At 46.3% G+C, this 20,422-nt stretch overlaps 1 protein-coding gene across 7 annotated transcripts in view; it reads right to left on the bottom strand.

The window, feature by feature from the left end:
* ccdc30 (coiled-coil domain containing 30) overlaps positions 1-20,421 on the bottom strand; it is a 61,511-nt gene extending 41,090 nt beyond the window's left edge. For 2 of the 7 annotated variants that reach the window (XM_042343559.1, XM_042343555.1), the window contains exons 1-9: positions 20,344-20,420; positions 12,832-13,014; positions 10,266-10,451; positions 9,492-9,612; positions 7,991-8,181; positions 6,893-6,982; positions 5,630-5,713; positions 2,039-2,192; positions 852-923 (exon numbers count right to left, since the gene is read on the bottom strand). In XM_042343559.1, the coding sequence (XP_042199493.1) occupies positions 852-923; positions 2,039-2,192; positions 5,630-5,713; positions 6,893-6,982; positions 7,991-8,181; positions 9,492-9,612; positions 10,266-10,451; positions 12,832-13,014; positions 20,344-20,361 (1,099 nt within the window). In that variant the 5' untranslated portion in view covers positions 20,362-20,420. Of the gene's footprint in view, positions 1-851; positions 924-2,038; positions 2,193-5,629; positions 5,714-6,892; positions 6,983-7,990; positions 8,182-9,491; positions 9,613-10,265; positions 10,452-12,831; positions 13,015-14,847; positions 15,178-20,338 lie in introns of those variants that run through there. The other 5 variants (XM_042343556.1, XM_042343557.1, XM_042343560.1 and 2 more) reach the window with 5 other exon arrangements.
* Between the last annotated feature and the right edge of the window lies 1 nt (position 20,422).

A 20,422-nucleotide genomic window follows, 5' to 3' on the forward strand; every position in this document is an offset into this window, starting at 1 on the left:
AAGACACTGGTACAAGTTCCCTTCTCTATTCAACAGTGCCTATGATCACCTTCCCCCAGCTCAGCGGCGTGCTCCGCCAATGTCAAGCTCTCTGGGACGTGAAGGGTGCTAAATATATGCAAGTTGTTTTTGTTGCTATGGGAGCTTTAACGTCCACCTGAACAGGGAGATGGGACCTCAGTTTAACGGCTCATCCAAAGGAAGCTCATCCAACAACGCAGCACACCTCAGGTCTGTATTGGAGCGTCAGCCTAGACTTGGGCTTGAACACACAACCTTCTGACTCAGAGAAAAAAATCCTGCTCACTCTGCCAGGCTGACACACAAATTCGGGATGGTCTGGAACTTATGGAGAGGGGAGCTGGGGGGCCACAAGACATAGAAGAAGTCTGAAGGTGACAAAGGTGTGGATGAGGGTTTTGGCTGTGTTGAGGGTAGGGTAGTACGGAGGTAAATAATGCCACAGGGATGGAGGGATTTGGTCAGAGTCTGGATGAAAGGTTTGAAAGGGATTTGAAGGGCAAACAAAACGTTGAGGTTCCACATAGACTCAGTGAGTTGGAGTGAGCAAACGAGGAGATCAATGCGGTCAGAGCCTGAGATGAGGAGGCAGTGCCGTGAGCTTCAGTTTTGATGACAATAAACTGGAGAAAGGCTCAGGGTTTATTTTTAAATAAAGTGTGCGTGATATAGAATTTAAAGGAAATTGGATAAATACTTGAGGAAAATAATATTAATTGGTATGGGAAATGAAATTAGAGAAGATAGCTTCAACTGAAACCTAAAAGATACAGTGCAACAAATGTAACTCGATTCATGATCAAGCTTCACAAAGTGCGAGTTCCACATACCACGTTCCCTCAGTTCAGCGACTTCTTCCTTGAGCACTTCAATCTCCCGACGAGCTGCCTGCAGAGCAGGGTCTGAAGATAAAATAATAATAATAATAATAATAATAAAGAGCCAAAAACACAAGTGGTCAGTGGCAGCACAAGTACCAAGGACCAGAAATAGACAAACAGACCTTGTTTTGCTATCTGGAGGCATGGAATGTAAAACTCAAACTTGTAAAGACCTTCATTGGTGCATGCACTGTGTAGAATTTGGGGCATCCGTACAGCACCCTTCACATACAGCAGAGTCTTGGGAATGTTTTACAGAGGCAATGCCGGATACCGAAAAGGGAGGAGGGAGTGCATGGGCAAAGAGGTAGGTTTTTAAGCAACTGTTAAATATAAATAGAGGGAATAAGGTTCTAGATGGTGTATGAAGGCAGGACAGAGGGGACTGGGAACCTGAGTTTGTCAAGAAGTGGGGACCAGCAGGAGAGTGAGGCTAGAGATCACAGAGACAACATGAAAGGATTTGTAGGCGTGAGTGATGAGCTTGATCTGAGTCATTGTAACTTGGTGAGGAAAGGGTGATGGTTATGTGCTGGTGGCAGAGTTCTGGATGAGCTGGAGTTTGGGGGGTCTGAGGGGCCGGTAAAAATTTACAGTCTTTAAGTATAAAGCTTACAGGGTTATTTCAACTAGTCGGTGAATCAGTTGCAGGAAAGCACAAACTTAAGAAAATCGGTGAAAAATATTAGAGGGAAGTTTGGAATGCTCTGCCGCAACACGTACCCAAAGAAGTTAATCAGACTCTTTCACATGGAAATGAGGCAGGTGCTTGAAGAAGAGGAATATTGTTTTATCTTGCCTTTATCCGGACCCCTTCACATAGGATGTGTTCACAGAGATGGGTCAGTCGCCAAGCAAAGGGGAGGGGAAGGTACTTAACGGTGTGGGGGAAGAAACAGGTTTTAAGGTGGGATTTAAAGCCAGATAGAGGGGCGAGGCAGAGGGATAGAGGTAAGGAGATACAGAGGCGAGTAATGTAGTGACTGAAGACTCGGTGATTTATGTGGAGAAAAACACAGGCCCTGATTGAATGTCCGGTGTCTATACTGCGACATTTTGGGACTGTGTCCTGCTTTCATTCACAAGCACTCAATATTCAACCCGCATCCTAATGACAGCTTTGGTCTCTCACTCACCGTTCTGCTCCAGCATTTTCTTCTCCATATCCAGTTTGTCCGTCAGGTGGCGGATCTCCTCGTGTGCCATCTGCAGTCGCTGTGCCGCTTCCTCCAGGTCTCGCTCCGCTAGCTCGCGAAGCCGCAGCTCTCTCTCCACGTCCTCCTTATGAGTCTGCAATGCCGGACACACACACACGCGCGCGCGCGTATGCGGACATAAAGAATATGAAACAACAACAAGATTCCATTTATAGAGCGCCTTTCACTTCGGGAGGACGTCCCAAGGCGCTGGACAGTTGGGTCAGGACCCGAGCCTTGGGGGGAAAATGGTCAGGGGGAGGGAAGGGAGGGAGCGCGGAGGGGGGAAATTGTCAGGGGGAGGGGAGGGAAGGGTGTGAGTGAGGAGAGGCTAGAGAGTTGAGAGGGGATGGCACGGTCGAAGAGAAAGGTCTTGAGACCGGCCTTGAAGGAGGAAAGGGAGGAAGCGGCGAAGGCACTGGGGGATGGAGTTCCAGAGCCTCGAGGCTGAGAGGCTGAAGGCCCGGCCACCGATGGTAGGGCAGTTGGGGCGGGGGATGTGGAGCAGACCGGAGCCAGAGGAACGGAAGTTACGGGCAGGTAGGTAGGGGGATAGTAGGTCAGAGAGGTAGGAGGGAGCGAGGCCGTGAATGGCCTTGTAGGTGAGGATGAGGATCTTGAATTCGATCCTCTGGGGGATGGGAAGCCAGTGGAGGCGAGCGAGGGTGAGGGTGAGGGCGACGGCGATGTGGTCGCGAAGCCTGGTGCGGGACAGTACACGAGCTACAGAGTTCTGAATGACCTGCAGCTTGTGGACGGAGGTGCCGGGAAGGCCGGCGAGGAGAGAGTTCCCATAGTCCAGCCTTGAGGTGATAAAGACCATGGACCAGAGTTTCAGCCGCGTGAGGGGTGAGGTAGTGTCGTAGTCTGGCGATGTTCCGGAGGTGATGGAAGGCGGTGCCAGTTGTGACGCGGATATGAGGAAGAAAGGACAGCTCAGGGTCGAACAGAACCCCGAGGTTCCTGACTGGCTTTGAGAGGTGGAGAATGCAGCCTTGGATGCTGATGCTGTCAGCGCCTGAGGTGCGGAGGCGCTGACGCGGGTTAATCAGGAGGGCCTCAGTTTTGCACACGTTGAGCTGAAGAAAGTTGTGTCTCGTCCAGGACTCGATGTCGGACAGGCAGCTGTCAGGACATCGGGGGTCGTGGAGTTGAGGGTAGAGGAGGAAAGGTAGAGTTGGGTGTCATCCGCATACATGTGGAAGTTAACCCCATGTCTGCGGATGATGTCACCACAGGGAGAGTGTATAGAGGGTGAAGAGGAGGGGACCGAGGACAGAGCCCTGAGGGACACCACACAAGACAGTGCGGGGGCTGGAGGAAAAGCCGTTTGTGGAAACAAAATGAAGACGGTGGGAGAGGTACGACCTAAACCACTCAAGGACAGGGCCTTGAAGGTTGAGGTGGGAGGACAAGCGGTGGAGGATAGCGTATCGAATGCTGCCGATAGGTCGAGGAGGCAGAGGGAGCCCTGGTCGCAGATGGTCAAGATGTCGTTGGTGACCTTGACCAGGGCGGTTTCTGTGCTATGGGCAGCACGGAAACCCGACTGAAGGGCTTCGAATAATGAATGGGTGGAGAGGAAAGAGTGCAGTTGGGAGGCAACAACTCTTTCAAGGACCTTGGACAGGAAGGGGAGGTTGGAGATGGGCCGGTAGCTTGATAGCTGCGACACATCAAGGGAGGGTTTTTTTCAAAGTGGGAGTGATGATGGCAGTTTTTAGGGGAATGGGAACAGAGCCAGAGGAGAGGGACAGGTTGATGATGTCTGTGATAGGTGGGGCAAGGAGATGGAGCTGAGAGATAAGGAGTGGAGTAAGGATGGGGTCAAGGGAGCAGGTGATGGGTTTCAGGGACAGGATGAGTTTGGTGACAGAGGGTGGGGAAACGGGTTCAAAGGTGTGTAGGGGAGGATGGTTAGGAGTCGGAGGGTGGGAGGGAAGGGGTGGCGGGGTGGAAGTTGGAGGGAGAATGACCGGGGAGCGGATTCCCTTGATTTTAGATTGAAGGAAATCCAGCATCTTCTCGCACTGAAGGTTGGAGGAGATGACCTGTGCGGGGTGGCGGGGGGGACGGAGGAGTCGGGATGTGGTAGAAAACAGAAGCCTGGGGTTGTTCTTCGCCTCCAGGATTATCCTGGAGTAGAAGGACGACTTGGCCGAGGCTAGAGTGGAGCGGTAGATTTTGAGGAGGTCCAGAAAACATAGAGAGCAATTATCAGGGGATCAGAACACACATTTTTATCCAGGCCAAGTCCCAGGTGCTCCAATGCAAATGCTATTGTAACACAGTCAGAGAAAGCAACGCTCCCTCTTCATTTCCCATTGTGCCTAAACAAGTGAATCTTTTGGTCGGCCGGGTGTCTGACACACATGGAAACTCAGCCAAATCAGACTGATTTCCACTTACATATAGAAAGTTCTCCATGTCTGGAATGTAATGCAAACTTCATCTCTGGAGGAATGCACCCTGCATCTTGATTACTGAGAGTATTTGTATGACTCCGGCCTGCTCCACGTCCCCCGACCCACCTGCCCCACCATTGGCGGGAGAGCCTTCAGCCACTCTGCCCCCAACCTCTGGAATTCCATCCCCGAATCACTCCACCTTGCCCCCTCCTTAGCTTCTAGTCCCGCCTCAAAACCCTCCTCTTCGACCATTCCATCGGTCAGCCCCCTTCCCCTCCCCTCCCTTCTCCCTCCCTGACACCAGCTCGGGTCTGAAATGCTGCACACTGGGACGTGAAAGGCGCTATACAAATGTAACCTTGTTGTTGTTTGTATTAGGCTCGGGCTGTGTGTTGGGGTAACTGCTGGGTCTAACCAGCTAAAACCACACAGTTTGCCATTGAGAGCACTGTCTGGCAAGCTTTCCCGCTGCTTGTCCTCTTAGGACCACCTAGAACTACCCGTTAAGCCTTTGGCTTACAGGGTTAACAGGTGATGAGTGGGAGGACCAGTCTGCCATTCCCAAATCCTTCACAATGTCCCTTCTAATCAGATATCATCTGGGTGCAAGCAAGACGGTCACTCAGTACAATGTGACAGACACTGTATTACAACAGCATCTTGGCCTGGCTGGCCTGCACACCCCTGGGTTGGATTTTCAAGTAAGTGTGGGATGTCAGAAGGAAGTGTTTCCATCCATGCAAAGTTTCAGGGAGAGGGGGGAATGGTGAGGGCATGCACCAGGTGAGTGAGGTGAGGGGAGTGGGAATCCAGGGTTAATGGGGTTAGTTGGAACCTCAGACAGAGCAGGAAAATCAAAACCCACACGAGCCATCAGACGAACACTCATGGCTCAAAGCTTCACATCTTTCACAGAAGATGCAATGTAAATGCAAGACATTTCGAATTCCTCTCAGAAATGTATATAACGTGGACTATTTGCAAAACTGTCTGATCTTAAAAGCCACCTGGAAAATCTGCTGTTCAAGGAACGTTTTGAGATGTGGTTTATTGTCCTGCTCTGCATGGATGTAGGTGGAGAGAGAGAGAGGCCAAATGGCTTGGTGCAGTGGACGGGACATACTGCTGCGTCTGTGGAGACCCTGAGCGCTTGCTGATGGACCCCGAATAGCTTCTTCCACGGGCTTGGAGGCTGAGATAAAGGTTCCTTTTGAAAGAGTGAAATTGAAATTTATTAACTCAAAGCGTAAAACATCAGCAGAGGTCACAAACTTCCAATCAATAACAAAGGAATACCAAACAAAATGGGGTTGTTTGCAGCTCGTGTGATATTTACCTCATCAAATGGACCAGGGATGGACTCTGTCCCCCACCCCCACACCACCAGCAGTGAACCTCTCTTTTTTTAATCCACATCCATCCCCTTCCTATCACTCCTCATCCCCCTCTTCATCCTGCAATTTTTTCTGATAGCTATCCCATTCAAATCGCCCTTCAAAATGTCTGCTCTCTCTCCAACAAAGAGAAACATCCTTGCTCTGAACAAAACCTGGATCATTCCTGAATACACATTCCACCTCACTGAGGGCACTTCTCCCAGTTACACCTTTCATAATTCCCCACGACCTAACCCTAGTGGTGGTGATGTAGCTCTCATCTCCAAGTCTTCACTTTGTCTCTTCATTCCTCCAGAATCTTCCCCTCCTTTGAACTCCTCACACCCTCGCAACCTCATTCTCCAATCTCTCACTAAAAATTCTCCTCATCTATCATTCCCCCAACATCTCCCCATTTCTATCTTCCTCTGCTCCAAGCTTCTCCTCATTTTGGGTGATTTGAATCTCCACTTCACCCTTTCTTGCTCCTCGTCTGCTGACTTCTCCTCCCTCTTCTCCTCTCTCAATCCCTCCCTCCACATGAATCCTCCATGATCACCTGCTTGATCTGGTGATTATCCGCTCTGACAACAACAACAACAAGATTCCATTTATAAAGCGCCTTTCACGTCAGGAGGACGTCCCAAGGCGCTGACATCACTATCACTGATAAAAGGCACCTTGGACTATTACTTCATGTCCCTTAACTCCTTCATCCCACTCCTGCCACTTTCATCTCCTTGCTACCTCTCCCTTTCTGCTTCCCGAAATTCATCTGAGCTCCCGTGCCCCCTATTGCCTACTGCATCGCTTCATACTCCTGCAAGTCACAGGTGTGTACTTCTGAATGCACCTAGCTCAAGTCCAACCTAACAAGTCCACCAATATTTTAACTCAAATTTCTCTCTCTCCAACCAGGTTTTCATTCCAAAAATATTATTCTTTCAAGCAACAGGTAGAACAAGCAGACACTGAGTGTCGTAGTGGGTGGGCGGGCCAGACTGGCTTACCTGAGCCATAGCCTCCTTGGTACGCTGCATGGATTCCCGCTGTTGCCTTAACTCCTCCTCCAGTGTTTGTTGCATCTGCTCCAGCTCTTCCTGTGAGGAGTAGCTGCAGTTACCAATGGAACTCTGTACCGAGTGCAGCTGAACTCTATACTAACCAACACCAACACCAAAAGGGAGGTAGTGCATCTGCGGCTGCCAATACCGGCAGCGGCTTGTAACTGCGAGCTCAGGTTCTCGGCTGACACTCCAGTGTACAGTGCAAAGAGTTGCGCTGCAATATTAAACTTGAGATGATAAAGTGGAGAGGGACGTCGAGACATAGAGTCCTGCAGTGCAATGGTTAGAGAACTCATCTCACAAGCGAGAGGACCTGGGTTCAATTACTGGGCAGGCAAAACTTTCCTTGCTCCACACGCCTTTGTTTAACTAGCAATAAGTAGGAATCTGGTTGTTAGTCGATTAACGGAGCGCTTTTTCAGGGGTAAAGCTTTCTGGTAAAGCTGTCTGGCAAGCTTTCCACTTTGAGATGTCTAGAAGATGTAATAAGGCGCTAAATCAAATGTAATTATTATTGTCTAGCTAGGACCACCCTACCCATTAGGGCTTTGGCTTACAGGGTTAATGGGAGCTGAGTGGTAAGAATCCCTGCCCCCAGTGAAGTCCTTTGTTCTGCCCTTTGAAGTCCTTCCAATGAGCCAGGCTGGCTGGATTGTCTTCAGCAGTGCCCTGGAATACTGTGTACCCACCTGGCAGAGAGATTGAATGACCAAGACCACACAGTGTGTAGGTTCGATTCTAACATACCAATGCCAAGCATGTCACCTCTGTTCCAAGGAGACCCCATTTACCTCTTCCAGAAGGAGAATAGTCAGGAGTTGATCATTTGCCTTCCGACAAGCGAGGATCTGAACAGATGTCAAGTACCAGGAACTCCCTGCGAGCTTCAGGGTGAGCAACATAGCTCAGCAGGAAATGTGTGAGAGCATTTCCACCATCTTCCTGCCCACAGGTCAGACACACATCCATTCCCAGCGAGCGACTGTTCCACCAATCAGAATTATGAACCATTTGCTCCTTGAACGATTGTATTTATCTTACCTGTAAATGAGTCTCCCGTAGGCTGCCTGCGAGACTCTGCGAATCCACTTTCCTCTCTGCTATTTCCAGCTTCTCCAGCAGTGTAGCTCGCTCCACTAACAGGTAGGCAATCTGTTCACTAGGACCACTGTGTGCGATGTCTGCCAGACCCTCCTGACCCAGCATCTCCTCCACTTCCTTCAGCTGAGTATCTGCACAAGCATCAGCCAAAGAATTAAAGCTATGTTACATACTAATTACCAAAAGGACCTTGTCCATTTTCTCCTTGTGATAATTAGCACATTACATACCTCAAATCACCCCGAGTCTCTTCCTCAGCCCCCTGCCTCGCTCCCTTTTTAATCTTTAAATTTCACCTCTTTGACTGTATCTATGATCACTTCCCCTTATTCGTTGCTTGGCATCCAACCCCACCATTGTGCAGTGCTTCGAGATACATAGATACATAGACACAGAAACAGGTGTAGGATGTTCAGCCCCTCGAGCCTGTTCCGCCATTTTATAAGCTTATGGCTGATCTTTACCTCAAGTCGAGTTACCTACCTTTGCCCCACATCTCCTATTAACCTGACCTAACAAATATTTATCTACCTCCATCTTGAAAATGTGAATGGATCCAGCAGCCACAGCCTTTGGGGGGAAGAGTTCCAGATTTCCATTACCTTTTGGGTGAAAAACTACCTCCTAATTTCACTCCTAAATGGCCTAGCTCTAATTTAAAAGATTATGCCCCTTTGTTCTGGATTCCCCTACCAGAGGAAATAGTTTCTCTGTAGCTACCCTATTGAATCCCTTTACTATTTTGAAAACCTCAATTAAATCACCCCTCAATCTTCTGAACTCAAGGGAATACAGATGTTATTCAATACTTTTGTACTTTCTCTTTCGTTGGATCCTGGACCAAAGTGCGCAGTGAGCTAGCTGTCAGCCTGGCTCGGTTGATAGAGTTCTTGCCTCTGGATCAGAAGGTTGCGTTTTCAAAACTCACATTGGGACTTTCTAAACTCGTAGACGAGGCTGATGGTCCCAGTGGAGTGGTGGGGAAGTGCTGTTACTTCTAATTAATTTGCTACTCATCTCATTCTTGCTTGTAAGATGTTCCTGGCACAAATTAATAGCCGCATTGTTTCCATAACAACGTTCTTTTCTAATGAATCTCATTCTGTAAAGAGGTTTTCTTTTACATGAAGAATGTTAAATAAATGCAAATTTGTTGTTTTTTCTAAATTATCATTGGCTTCTGGTCTCAGAACCGAGCCTCTCGCTAATTCTAGGAGATGCTTGTCATGCTATGGATGGGTTTGGAAGATGAAAAATAAACATTTAAAAAAATAAAACTCAGAATTGGACAACTCTGAAGAAATAGCATTTAATTTTTAATTAAACACATATTCCGGAAAGATTGTAGGAAAAGAGCAAGTTAACAATGTGAAGTTTAGATAAAGCCATAGGGTCACAGCACAGTGGTTGAGCCAGAGTTCAAAGGTGATGATGTTCTGACCTTGTTCCTGCTGCAGTTGCTGCAGCTCCACCTTGAGCACCTCGTTCTCTTGTTCAAATTCGCCTGTCACTGCCTCCCGCTCCTCCGACAGGTTCCGGATGTGAGTCACATAATTCTCTACCTACAGAAAAACCAAGACCACTCTGCAAATAATGTCTTATTTTTATTAGAATTTCAATGGTGGCATAAGGAACAAATAGTTCACAGCACAGAAGGATGCCATTCAAGACTTAACTCTAAGGAAGACATTACCTGGATTCTGTGTTCATTCACATGCGTTCATACAGCCTGGGAATCCACCTTGATTGGTTTGCACTGAGGTAAGCAGCTGCTTCCAAGCTTCACACCTCCAACTGGTGGAACAATTGCTCACTTGGAAGGGATGTTTGTCTGAGCTATGGGCAGGAAGATGGTGGCAATGCTCCCATGCATTTCATGCTGAGCTGTGCTGCCCATGGGAGGCTCACAGGGAGTTCCTACACTTACCATCCACCGAGTGAGGGGTCACACCCACGTTTGTCATTAGTGCCATAGGATGATTGATATCCACCTGAACAGGCAAACGGGTCCCTTGGTTTAACGACTCATCCAAAGTCTAGCACCTTCAACAATGCAGCACACTCCCAGCACTGCATTGGAGTGTCAGCTTAGATGAATTCCAAGTTCCAATATGGGGCTTGAACTGACAGCCTTCTGAGTCAAGAAGAGAGAGTGCTACCAACTGAGCCAGGCAGACACACACACCCTGATGTCCCAACACCCGCCCCACCTCACCTCCTTCATCTCAGTAGCCTGCTGTTGTTGCACTCGCTCCAGGTCCTTGACAGTGGCCTGCAGCATGCCCTCCGAGCGATGGTAAATTCGCCACAGGTGCTGCAGATTTTCATCCGCGGTGCAGACATCGGTGTCAACCCCATCCTCCTGCAGTCTTTTGAGAATATCCTCCAGCTCCATCTTCTCCTGGAAAAAAAAGAATAGCGATCGTTTTACAGGGAAAAGCAAGTTATTTGTGTACAATGAGATCCCACAGCTAGCCAGGGGATGAATGAACAATTGATGTGAAAGATTGGTAGTCAGGACACCAGGAGAATCTCCCTTCAATGTCATAGTTTTTAATGTCTTCCTGAGCTCTCTTCAAAATTCTACATCTTAAATTTGAAGACAATAGTCTGCTGTGCGCAATTTGCTGTAGTGTTTCGCCCACAAATATACAGTCAATTCACTTTACAGTATATTCTGTAAAGAGCTTTGAGACATCTGGAAGATGTGAAAAGGGCTATATCAAATGCAAGAATTATTATTATTATTCGTATTATTATTAAGGCTGAGGCCAGGAGAATTTGGGGCCTGTGACATTTGCACTGCCATCTAGTGCAGTCCCCTCTCATCAATGGGCCTTGTAACACACCACAGAATTTTTCTGTGTAATTAACAAAACATGAATACGAGCTCATGCTGACTATTCAGATACCTACCATCAAGTAAACACACCTTATGTTACAATTCACTGGAGCTTTCCACTACAGCATTTGGAATTGACTGCAGTGAGAATGACTGAGAATAACCATTACTCCTGGTATGGTAGATAGTCAGCATACAAAACCTTTCACTGAAAAAATGTAGAGGACTACTCTCCACATTCCTCGCTTTTTCAGGGTACACCACAACCTCTCTCTCCTCCAGAACATGCCTAAGAGGTCACACAGATTAGTACACAAAAGTGACAAGCGTTGCCAATTAACTTGCAATTACACAGGAAAGCTAAAACTACTTAAACATGCACAGTCTAGCTCTGTTACAACACTGGCTCCTGGTCTTATACGTAACACACAGTACAGCGCATGCTGACAGAGTGGGAAAGATTGTCACAGGAGCCGCAATGAACAAGTTAACCATATTCAGCACCTTTCATGTAAACTAAATATCACAATGTGCTTTTTCTAAAATTAGATAATTAGAAATGAAGTGAATGTTATGCAGGCACACTTGGCAGCTAACTTGATCCAGTAATGTCACACAGATAACAGGACGAGTACCCAATTAGTTTCAAGTTAGATGCGAAGGGAATGTAAATCATGAAAACCAGAACACAGACACGATTGGCTGAATGGCCTCCTTCTGCGCTGTATTGTATGAACACAGATTTTTGAAGAAGTGCAGGGGAGATGATCCCTAACATGGGGGGGGGGGTCCAACCGTTTGGCTGAAGAGGACTGGATGACCTATTTGAGAAACGTCTGCAGGCCGCAAAGGCAACATTTTTGTGTTTCCCTTACAGAAACATAACAACTTTTACACAGCGTCCTTTTCACATCAGAAGGACGTCTCAAAGCTCTCAACACTGACGGCTGGGGGTGGGAGCCAGGGGAGGTGGAATGGGAAGGGAAAAAAATGACTGAAAATGCAGTCAAAAAGGTAGGTCTTGATGTGCCTTGAAATCAATTACTCTTTCTCACTCACACTCTTTCTCTCAACTCTCACTCATACTCTCTCATACACACTCTCTCTCCCTGCTTTCAATCACTTTCTCTCCCTCTGCCTCTCTCCCTCCATTTCTTTGTGTTCCCCCTCTCTCCCCCTTCTCTGTCAATCACTCTGTCTCTCTCCACTCTCTTGCTCTCCCTAACATACCATATATGTGAATGACAGGGACCCACATGACAATGGAAAGCAGCTTATTGTTGAAAGTCTTTGTATCTCTCTGCAGACATAGTGGAATCTGACCGAAGCATCCCATGCACAGCTTAAGAAAGATCATAGTTGGGATTCTTTGGGGTCTAATTTGTGATAATTCTTAACCAGATTCCTAACAAGGAATTCCCTTAGAATTCCAATTCTACTGTGCTCCAGGAGTGCAGTATTCCCAGGGTCAATGTGACTTCCGGAGAACAAATGGTATTCCCTATTTGCACAACTGGGATTCTTTGTTAAGGATTCCAATTGGGGAACACCACAATTTTTCACTGACTTGACGGGTTTATAGGGAATGTGTCAGTCATGATTCTTTACACAATTTGATACAAACTGGGTCATTTTTAAAATCCAGCAACAATAACCAATAAGTTTACAATCAGTGATGCATCCGAGCAATGATTTTCAACATACAATTTCACTCAGTGCAGAATCCTCAATCAAAGCATAGATTTTCCGCAAGTTAGCCTCTTGTTTTGAATTTTGTCAAGAAATCTTTAACCATCTTCAGTTTAAACATCTCACCGTTCCTCCCTGACCATATTTGAGAATCAGACAAGATGGAACTCATGTCCCCAACATTGGCCTTGAACCCTACCAACCTAGCAGAGCTGTAGAGAAATAAAGCCAATCCAAAGCAAGTACTTACTGAAAATGTCATTGTGTTCCAATTGTGCCTGATTGCCCAGACACTTTGTGTCTGTGAGTGAGCTTCAGATGGCAAAGTGAGCACAACACTGTCACCATGGAATAGCTCGATCCACTCAGGGGAAGGGCTGTTCTGGGCAAGCTGTAACACGTTTCTCTGCATCATGGAAATATAAACCTTTTCCTTTTCAGTGAAAGAAAATTACAGGTTATATAAATCCTGGGACTGGAAAATTGCAAACAAAGCTGTGATGTGAGAAAATCGCAGGTTAGGGTAACAACGAAAAAACAAGTCATTTGGTCCATCCAGTCTGTACCAGCAATTTTCTCCACAAATCACCTAATCTTATCCCCCACAACCTCCTTTTCGAGCACCAATGATGGTTTTGTAATGGAGAATTCCACATTCCCACTACCCTCTGTGTAGGGACATTTTCTAACTTCCCCTTTAATTTGGGCCATCTCATGACTGACTCACCAACCAGTGAAAATAATTAATTATTCTCTTGTAAAAAGGCTAGAGTCCCATTTGCTTTGTTTATTGCTTTCTTCACCTAGATTGTAATGATCAATGAACTCCTGGATCTCTCTGCTCTTCCAGTGCTTCCCCATTTAGAACACATTCCCAACCAATATTGCGCCCCATGTGTAGTACCTCACGCTTTGCAATGTTAAACTCCATCCGCCATCGTTCTGCCCACTCCCTCACCTCTTTCAAGATCCGTCTCAAGACTTTCCGCTTTGATTGTGCCTTTGGTCATCTTTCCGCTCCCAACCCCCCTCAGCTCATGTGCCAAGCCAGGTCTTTCAAGCACCTTGGCATGTCTTCCCGATGTGAAAGGCTCTGTATAAATGTAAAGTTGTACTGTGTTGTATAAAAGACTTCCACTCCCAGCGCTTATTCTCCACTCCTGTCACACCAGATTTTCTTCTCTTGACGTATTTGTGTGTATATCGGTCTAATCAGTTTTATTGCTGTCGCCTCCAAGTCAGAAGGTTTTGGCTTCATGCCCCATGGCAGGATTTGGAACTCACAAACTCCAGTAAGGTAAGGTCCTGTCTGCCTATTCAGATGGCCACAAATGATCCCATATCACTATTGGAAAGGAAAAGGATATTTCTCCCAGAGTCCTTGCCAATAATCCCACACAAATAAGATTGGTGATTCACTTCACGACTGTTTGTGGGACATTGCCAACCTCAAATTGGTTGCTATGTTTACCCACGAAACACAGTCAGTCCTGTGAAGCGATGTGGAATAACCTCCTGACACGAAAAGCGCTATATAAAATGCAAGGATTATTACTACATGAAAAAAACAAATAGGATCAAGGGTAACAGTAAATATTTTGTTAATAATAATAATGCTTATATTTGGTATAGTACCTTCCACCCACAAAGTGGAGTCAATTAATTTTACAGTATATTCTGTGAAGCTCTTTGGGCCATCTCAAAGACATGATAAAGCGCTATATCAAATGAAAGAATTATTATTTATCATATCAGGAGAACATCTCAAAGAGCTTCACAGGATATACTGTAAAGTGTAGTGACTGTGTTTTGTGAGGGAAGCACAGCAATGTTCCACAAACAGCCATGGGGTGACTGACCAAATTTATTTGGGGGATTGTTGGCCAGGACACCAGGAGAAACTCCCTTTTCTTTATAGTCCCATGGAATCTTTACAGTCCACATAAGCAGGCAAGAAGGGCCTTGGTTTAATGTTTCATCCAAAGGACGGCAACTCCAACAATGCAGCCACCCTCCAACATTACACCAGAGTTTCAGCTTAGAGTATATGAGTTCCAACTCCTGACATAGGGCTTGGACTCACAATCTTCTGAGTGCTACCAACTGATCAAGGCTGATGCTTCATATTCTCAATTAACTTTTGGATTTTTTTTTCCTTTCTTTAATGTTTACTACACCCCTTCCAGTCTCGTCACTGTCTTTTGGTGTGTCATTGGCCATTTTATTTTGTTTAATAACTAATTTATTTGACCATGCTTGTTCTTACCTGAAATACAACCTTTGTCTTTCAAGGGTACACACTGGTTTTGGGATGTACAGTACAAACTTGCGTTTGGCATCCAAAAATTCCAGTGTTACACCCCGCAATATAACGCAGTACAATAGTGGTTTTGACTGCTCAGAGAGCACACTGGGTAGTTCCCACACTAAAAGAAATATGGTCATCTTCCAGGTCGGTGGGTTGACATAAACACATTTCCTGTTTTCTGCAAATGTGAAGTGACTTTGGCAACGAGCTGATGACCTGGAATTTGGTCCTTTTGTACAATAACTGACTTCTAGGTCACTGCAAATGTCACTTCCTGCTTTGCCCATGTTCACAAAAGTTGACCCTATAAAACTGGAAGTCAAACCACTTAGCACCAAAAAAATGGCAAACACACAAGAAGAGCGCTCGCAATTACAATGAAGACTGTAACCACGTGAAAAGCAAATCTGCACTATAGAGAAGTGCATTATGCAATTTGCCCACAAAATATACAGTCTACTCATTTTACAGTATGTCCTGTTAAGCGCTTTGAGATGTCTCGAAGATGTGATAAGGCACTATATCAAATGCAAAGATTATTATTCTTATATCAGGGCTTCACTGTACTATTTACCTCTTTGAATCACAATTGAATTATTAATACTCTTAACAGGAACAGAGGCATGAGAGGGTTAAAAGTTTCTTCATTAGCCATGACATTCTGACCAACGTGCTTGATTTTCATTCTGGTTTGCTGTGAGAGTGAACGTGCTGCGAAATATGCTAACATCTTAACACGTCTGAAATCACACTTCCATATTGGGGAGCAAATAAACCTTCCTTTCACTGGAAGAGAGGTTGAATTTCATAACTCTCTTGAGGCTGCCAGAATGTCAATATCTACTCAATGGGCCGGAACCCCAAACCCATTAGCTCTTCCAAGGATGTTTCAAATCCTAACCACAGCCAAGTAACTCAAGGTCACACTTAGAAAATAACTTGCATTTTTATAGCATCTGTAATTTTGAAACATGTCAAGGTGCTTTAAGTAAAACAGTCACATGTGAGGCAAACATGGCAGCCATATTGTGTATAAAAGTTCCTATTAACAGCAATAACATGGATGATCAATTAATATGGATCCATTGGAATAAGTGAGTCTGAATGGCCGTGAAGAAACAGTGGCAGAGGCAAGCAATGCTGTAGAAGTGAGGGAAAGCAGAGCGAGTCAGAACCGGATATAGGGTTTGACGGACAGAGGTTGAACAAGACACACTGGCTCTGTGAGATGGGAGTCAGCATCAGTGCAGATCAAAGTGGTTAATGCATGAGGGTCGAAGACGCTAAAGGAAGCCAAGTAGCAGTGCTTTGGTCTTATTGGAGGAGTCACCTCCCAACTCAGAATAGTCAAGCCAGGAGGTGCGAAAAGCATGGACGAGAGTTTCTACTGTGTTGGGTGTGAGGTACATCGAAGCTTCTCCACTACATTTCCAGGAGCTTGGAACCATGAAGGAGAACTGTTTGAACACAGGTATTATATGCTGCAAGCTTAACCTGCTTTGGAAACTTGTCCTTGAAGAGAGAACGATCAGAGTGTTCTTTGCCCATTCTCAGTGCAGGGCACTGTTGATAACCACCAACCTCTCTCCCCCGCCCCAAATAGCCATATGTATCAACCACCTTGTATCTTCCAAACAATTCCTTTAAGGTCCACTCTTGAGCCATTGAGTGGCCCAGTGTTCAAGTGGTGAATGCAGTGCACAAGATCCCAGGTGAGTCCATCAACAGTACAATGTCACCTGCAGACAGAAGCGCAGCAATCCTGTCGGAAATGACTGGATCACACTGACCAAGTCTGTACTCCTTATGAAGTCCGTGACGAGACGTTGGTGAGTCAGTGACTAGAAGAGATCATTTTAAGATAGCAAACAACAACAACAAATTGCATTTACATAACGCCTTTCACGTCAGGAGGTGCTGGAGAGAAAGAGAGAAATTAGGATTTATTTTACACAGAGAACGTGGAATATCCTGCCAGGTGCAGTGGTCAAGACAGAATCCATATTACCTTTCAAGAGAGAACATTTGCAGGGGTGTGGGGGAAGGCAGATAAATAGGATTGAAAGGATTGATCTTTCAAAGAACCAGCACAGACACTATGGACTGAATGGTCATCTTCTGTGCTGTGAATTTCTACGGTTTTATGGAGAGCTCAATCCCCTTTGGGAAGGATAGATCTGGCGAATCTCTCATCAACCCTTACACGGATCTCGGAGTTGGAATACATAACTGGAATATCCCTTTGATCACTGTAAAATGCTGCCAGAACCTTTATCCACGCCTCCAGTTAGATTTTTCAACTCTCTTCTCTCTCTGGTCTCCCTGCTCCACCATTGATAACATTCAATTCATCCAAAACTTCACTGCTCACATCCTCACCCACATCAAACTCTGTCTGTCCATCACCTCAGGCTCCATTGACTCCGTGTCTCAGCGGGTTGAATTCAAGATCCTCACCTTCACCCTTCACACCCTGGCACCTCCCTATCTCTCTGACTTCCTCTTACCCTACCTCTCTGCTTACCCACTCCAAACAGCTAATTCGGTCTTGCTGTCCACCCGCTACCCTACCCACGCCACTATTGGAGGCCGAGCTTTTCAATTAATAATAATCCTTGCATTTGATATAGCGCTTTTCACGTCGGGAGGACGTCCCAAAGCGCTTCACAGAACACACTGTAAAGTGAATTGACTATATTTGTGGACGAACGCGGCAGTCAATTGCGCACAGCAACGTCCCACTGACAGTCGTAGATTGAAAATGACCAATTTGTTATTGTTTTGTTTTGGAGGGATTATTATACGAACAACATTCTACGACCATCTGGAATTAACCCTTCAACTGTGCCTTCGGTCATCTCCTTCCCTCCTCTCCCCTTCTGCTCGATATCCCTCTGCCATCCTAAAGCACTCTGATATTATTCTACATGAAGGTACTACAATGAATGCAAGTTGTCGTGGTTATTATTGTATTCCCATCGCTTCCACTTTCTCATGATGCACTGTTTGAAAGCCATATGGAAAATCGATAAACGCAACATAGGTGGGTTTCCTCTGATGTTTCACGATCTCAAATGAATCCATAAGCTGTCCCACATAACTCAGGAGAATGGATTTCAGAAGGTTCCTTTTCTGATCAAGCCACGAGACTCCAATATGTTCAATTTATAATAATAATATAATAATATAATAATAATGACATCATAAGACTCCACTGTAGTTCTCAGTCTCAGTAGGGTCGTCCTTCAAATGGGGAGATACCACAATTGACTCTGGAACAATGATGTTGTGTCTGCCTCAGTGACAATCTTGTTGACCAGTCTTAAGAAGGGCTGCTTGAAGTTGAGTCGTCGGTTCCTGGCATTGATGGTGTCAGGCTGTATCAGTTGGTAGAACTCTCACCTCCGAGTCAGAGGCTGTGGGTTCAAGTTCCACATCAGGACTTTTCAGCTCACAGCCTCGGCTGACACTCCACTGCAGTTCTGGTGGAGCGCTGCACTTTGGAGATGCTGTCCTTCAGATGAGACAATCAAACGAGGTCTGCATGTTCAGGTGGATGATAAAGATCCCATGGCACTTTTCAAAAAGGGAAGAGAATGAAGTTGTTCCCTGTTTCCTGGCCAACAATCCCCCAGATAAAATTGGTCATTCACTTCATGGCTGTTTGTGGGACTTTGCTATGTGCAAATTGGACTGCCGTATTTGTCTACAAACGATAGTCACTACACTTCCCAGTACATCTTGTGAAGTGTTTTGAGACATCTCGACAACATGATAAGACACGAAGGCACTAAATGTAAGGATTATATTATTACATATTCACCATACTAAATTCTGTACCCCCATCACACCAGTTCTAGCCAGGCTGCACTGGCTCCCTATCGCCGAATGGATCAATCCAAGATCCTCACACTTGTCTTCAAATCCCTTCATGCCCTGGCACCTCCCTAACTCTTACTCTTACTTACTTACTGCTTATTCCTCAACCCACTACCCACTGCCTCCGCTTGACTGGCTCCGGCCTCCTGCATGTCCCTCATGCCCTCCGTCTCACCATCGGTGGCCACATTTTCATCCAATATGTCCCGAAACTCTGGAACACACTTCCTGTATTCCTCAGCCTTGCCCCTTTACTTCCTCATCTTCAGATTGCGCCTGAAGACCTTCCTCTTCAACCAGTGCCTACAATCACTTTATCCCCATCCCCGGAGTCGTGCTCCGCCACTCTCAAGCGCTCTGCATGAGGAGCTCTACATAAATGCAAGTTGTTCTTGTTAATCTGTAAATTTAGAAATTGATGATCAACAATTTAGCACTCCCGCAGCCCTGCACTAAGTGTCAATCTAGACCAGGGGAGTCCAACCTTTTGGCTGCTCTGGGTCGATGCCATATTTGAGAAACATATGCAGGCCACATAAGCAATTTTTTTGTGTTTCCTTTCGAGAAACAGGACAAGACAAACATTTAGACAAGACAGCCCTTTTTTCACATCGAAAACACATCTCAAACTGCTCGACACTGCCATCTGGGCACCCGACCGGAGGGAGCTGAGAGAAGTGGCATAGGGAGGAGAAACGATGACCTAAAGCACAGTCAAAGAGTTAGGTCTTGAAAGAGGGAAGGGCGCAGACAAGGTGTAAGGACTCCAGGAATGGGGCTTCAGAGAGTGGGGGCAAAATTGCGATTGGGGGTCAGATTGGGGTGGGGCGCGGATTGGACATGAAGCAATAGAACATCACAAATAACTGCAGAAACTGGAAAGACATGAGGGCAGTTATTCAAGAGCATAACTTAGTTGTGCAAATTCAATAGAGATAGTCAAATAAATTGCAGTCAAACAAATGCTCTCCATGGGCTGGCTCAGCGTGTGTGTTGTTGCTGAGCGCCTGAGCAGGAAAAGGCACACTCTCAAGGGGGAGGGTCGCTAAACTGGTCCTGGTTCCCACAGTTTGGCAAACAGACGATCTTCATGAGTTCTGGGAAACTGGACAAAACAATCATAATCCTTGCATTTGATATTGTGCTTATCACATCTTCGAGACATCTCAAAGTGCTTCACAGGATATATTGTAAAGTGAATTGACTGTATACTACATGAGCGAAACGCGACGGCCAATCGCGCACAGCAGTGATAAGGCACTGTGTCAAATGCAAAGATTATTATTACTGACAGTATGTCCTGTGAAGCGCTTTGCGACATCTCGGAGACCCGGTTTGGTGCCATATCAAACGGAATGATGATGATAATAATTATTTTTCTCATAAACTTGTCCAGATTGATGCTGATTGAGCGCATGCGCAGAGCCACGGGAGCGCCTGTCCTGCGGCCTCGCCGGCGGGAAGACACGAGCGGTTGTCGCTGCTTTGCTCGCGCTCCCGTGGCTTCCCCCCTCGCCTCTACAACACACCGATAGCGCGGCGGCAGTTCTACCCGCAGCCCCGGCTTCACCTCACCTGACTGGCGGCCTCCATGGCCCGCGCAGTCCGCGCGCTCTCACCGGATGTTGTCCGGGGGACTGAAGCCGCTGTCGGA

This window comes from Callorhinchus milii, unplaced genomic scaffold (assembly GCF_018977255.1).
Source record: "Callorhinchus milii isolate IMCB2004 unplaced genomic scaffold, IMCB_Cmil_1.0 Scaffold24, whole genome shotgun sequence".
In the NCBI taxonomy this organism is placed as follows: domain Eukaryota; kingdom Metazoa; phylum Chordata; class Chondrichthyes; order Chimaeriformes; family Callorhinchidae; genus Callorhinchus; species Callorhinchus milii.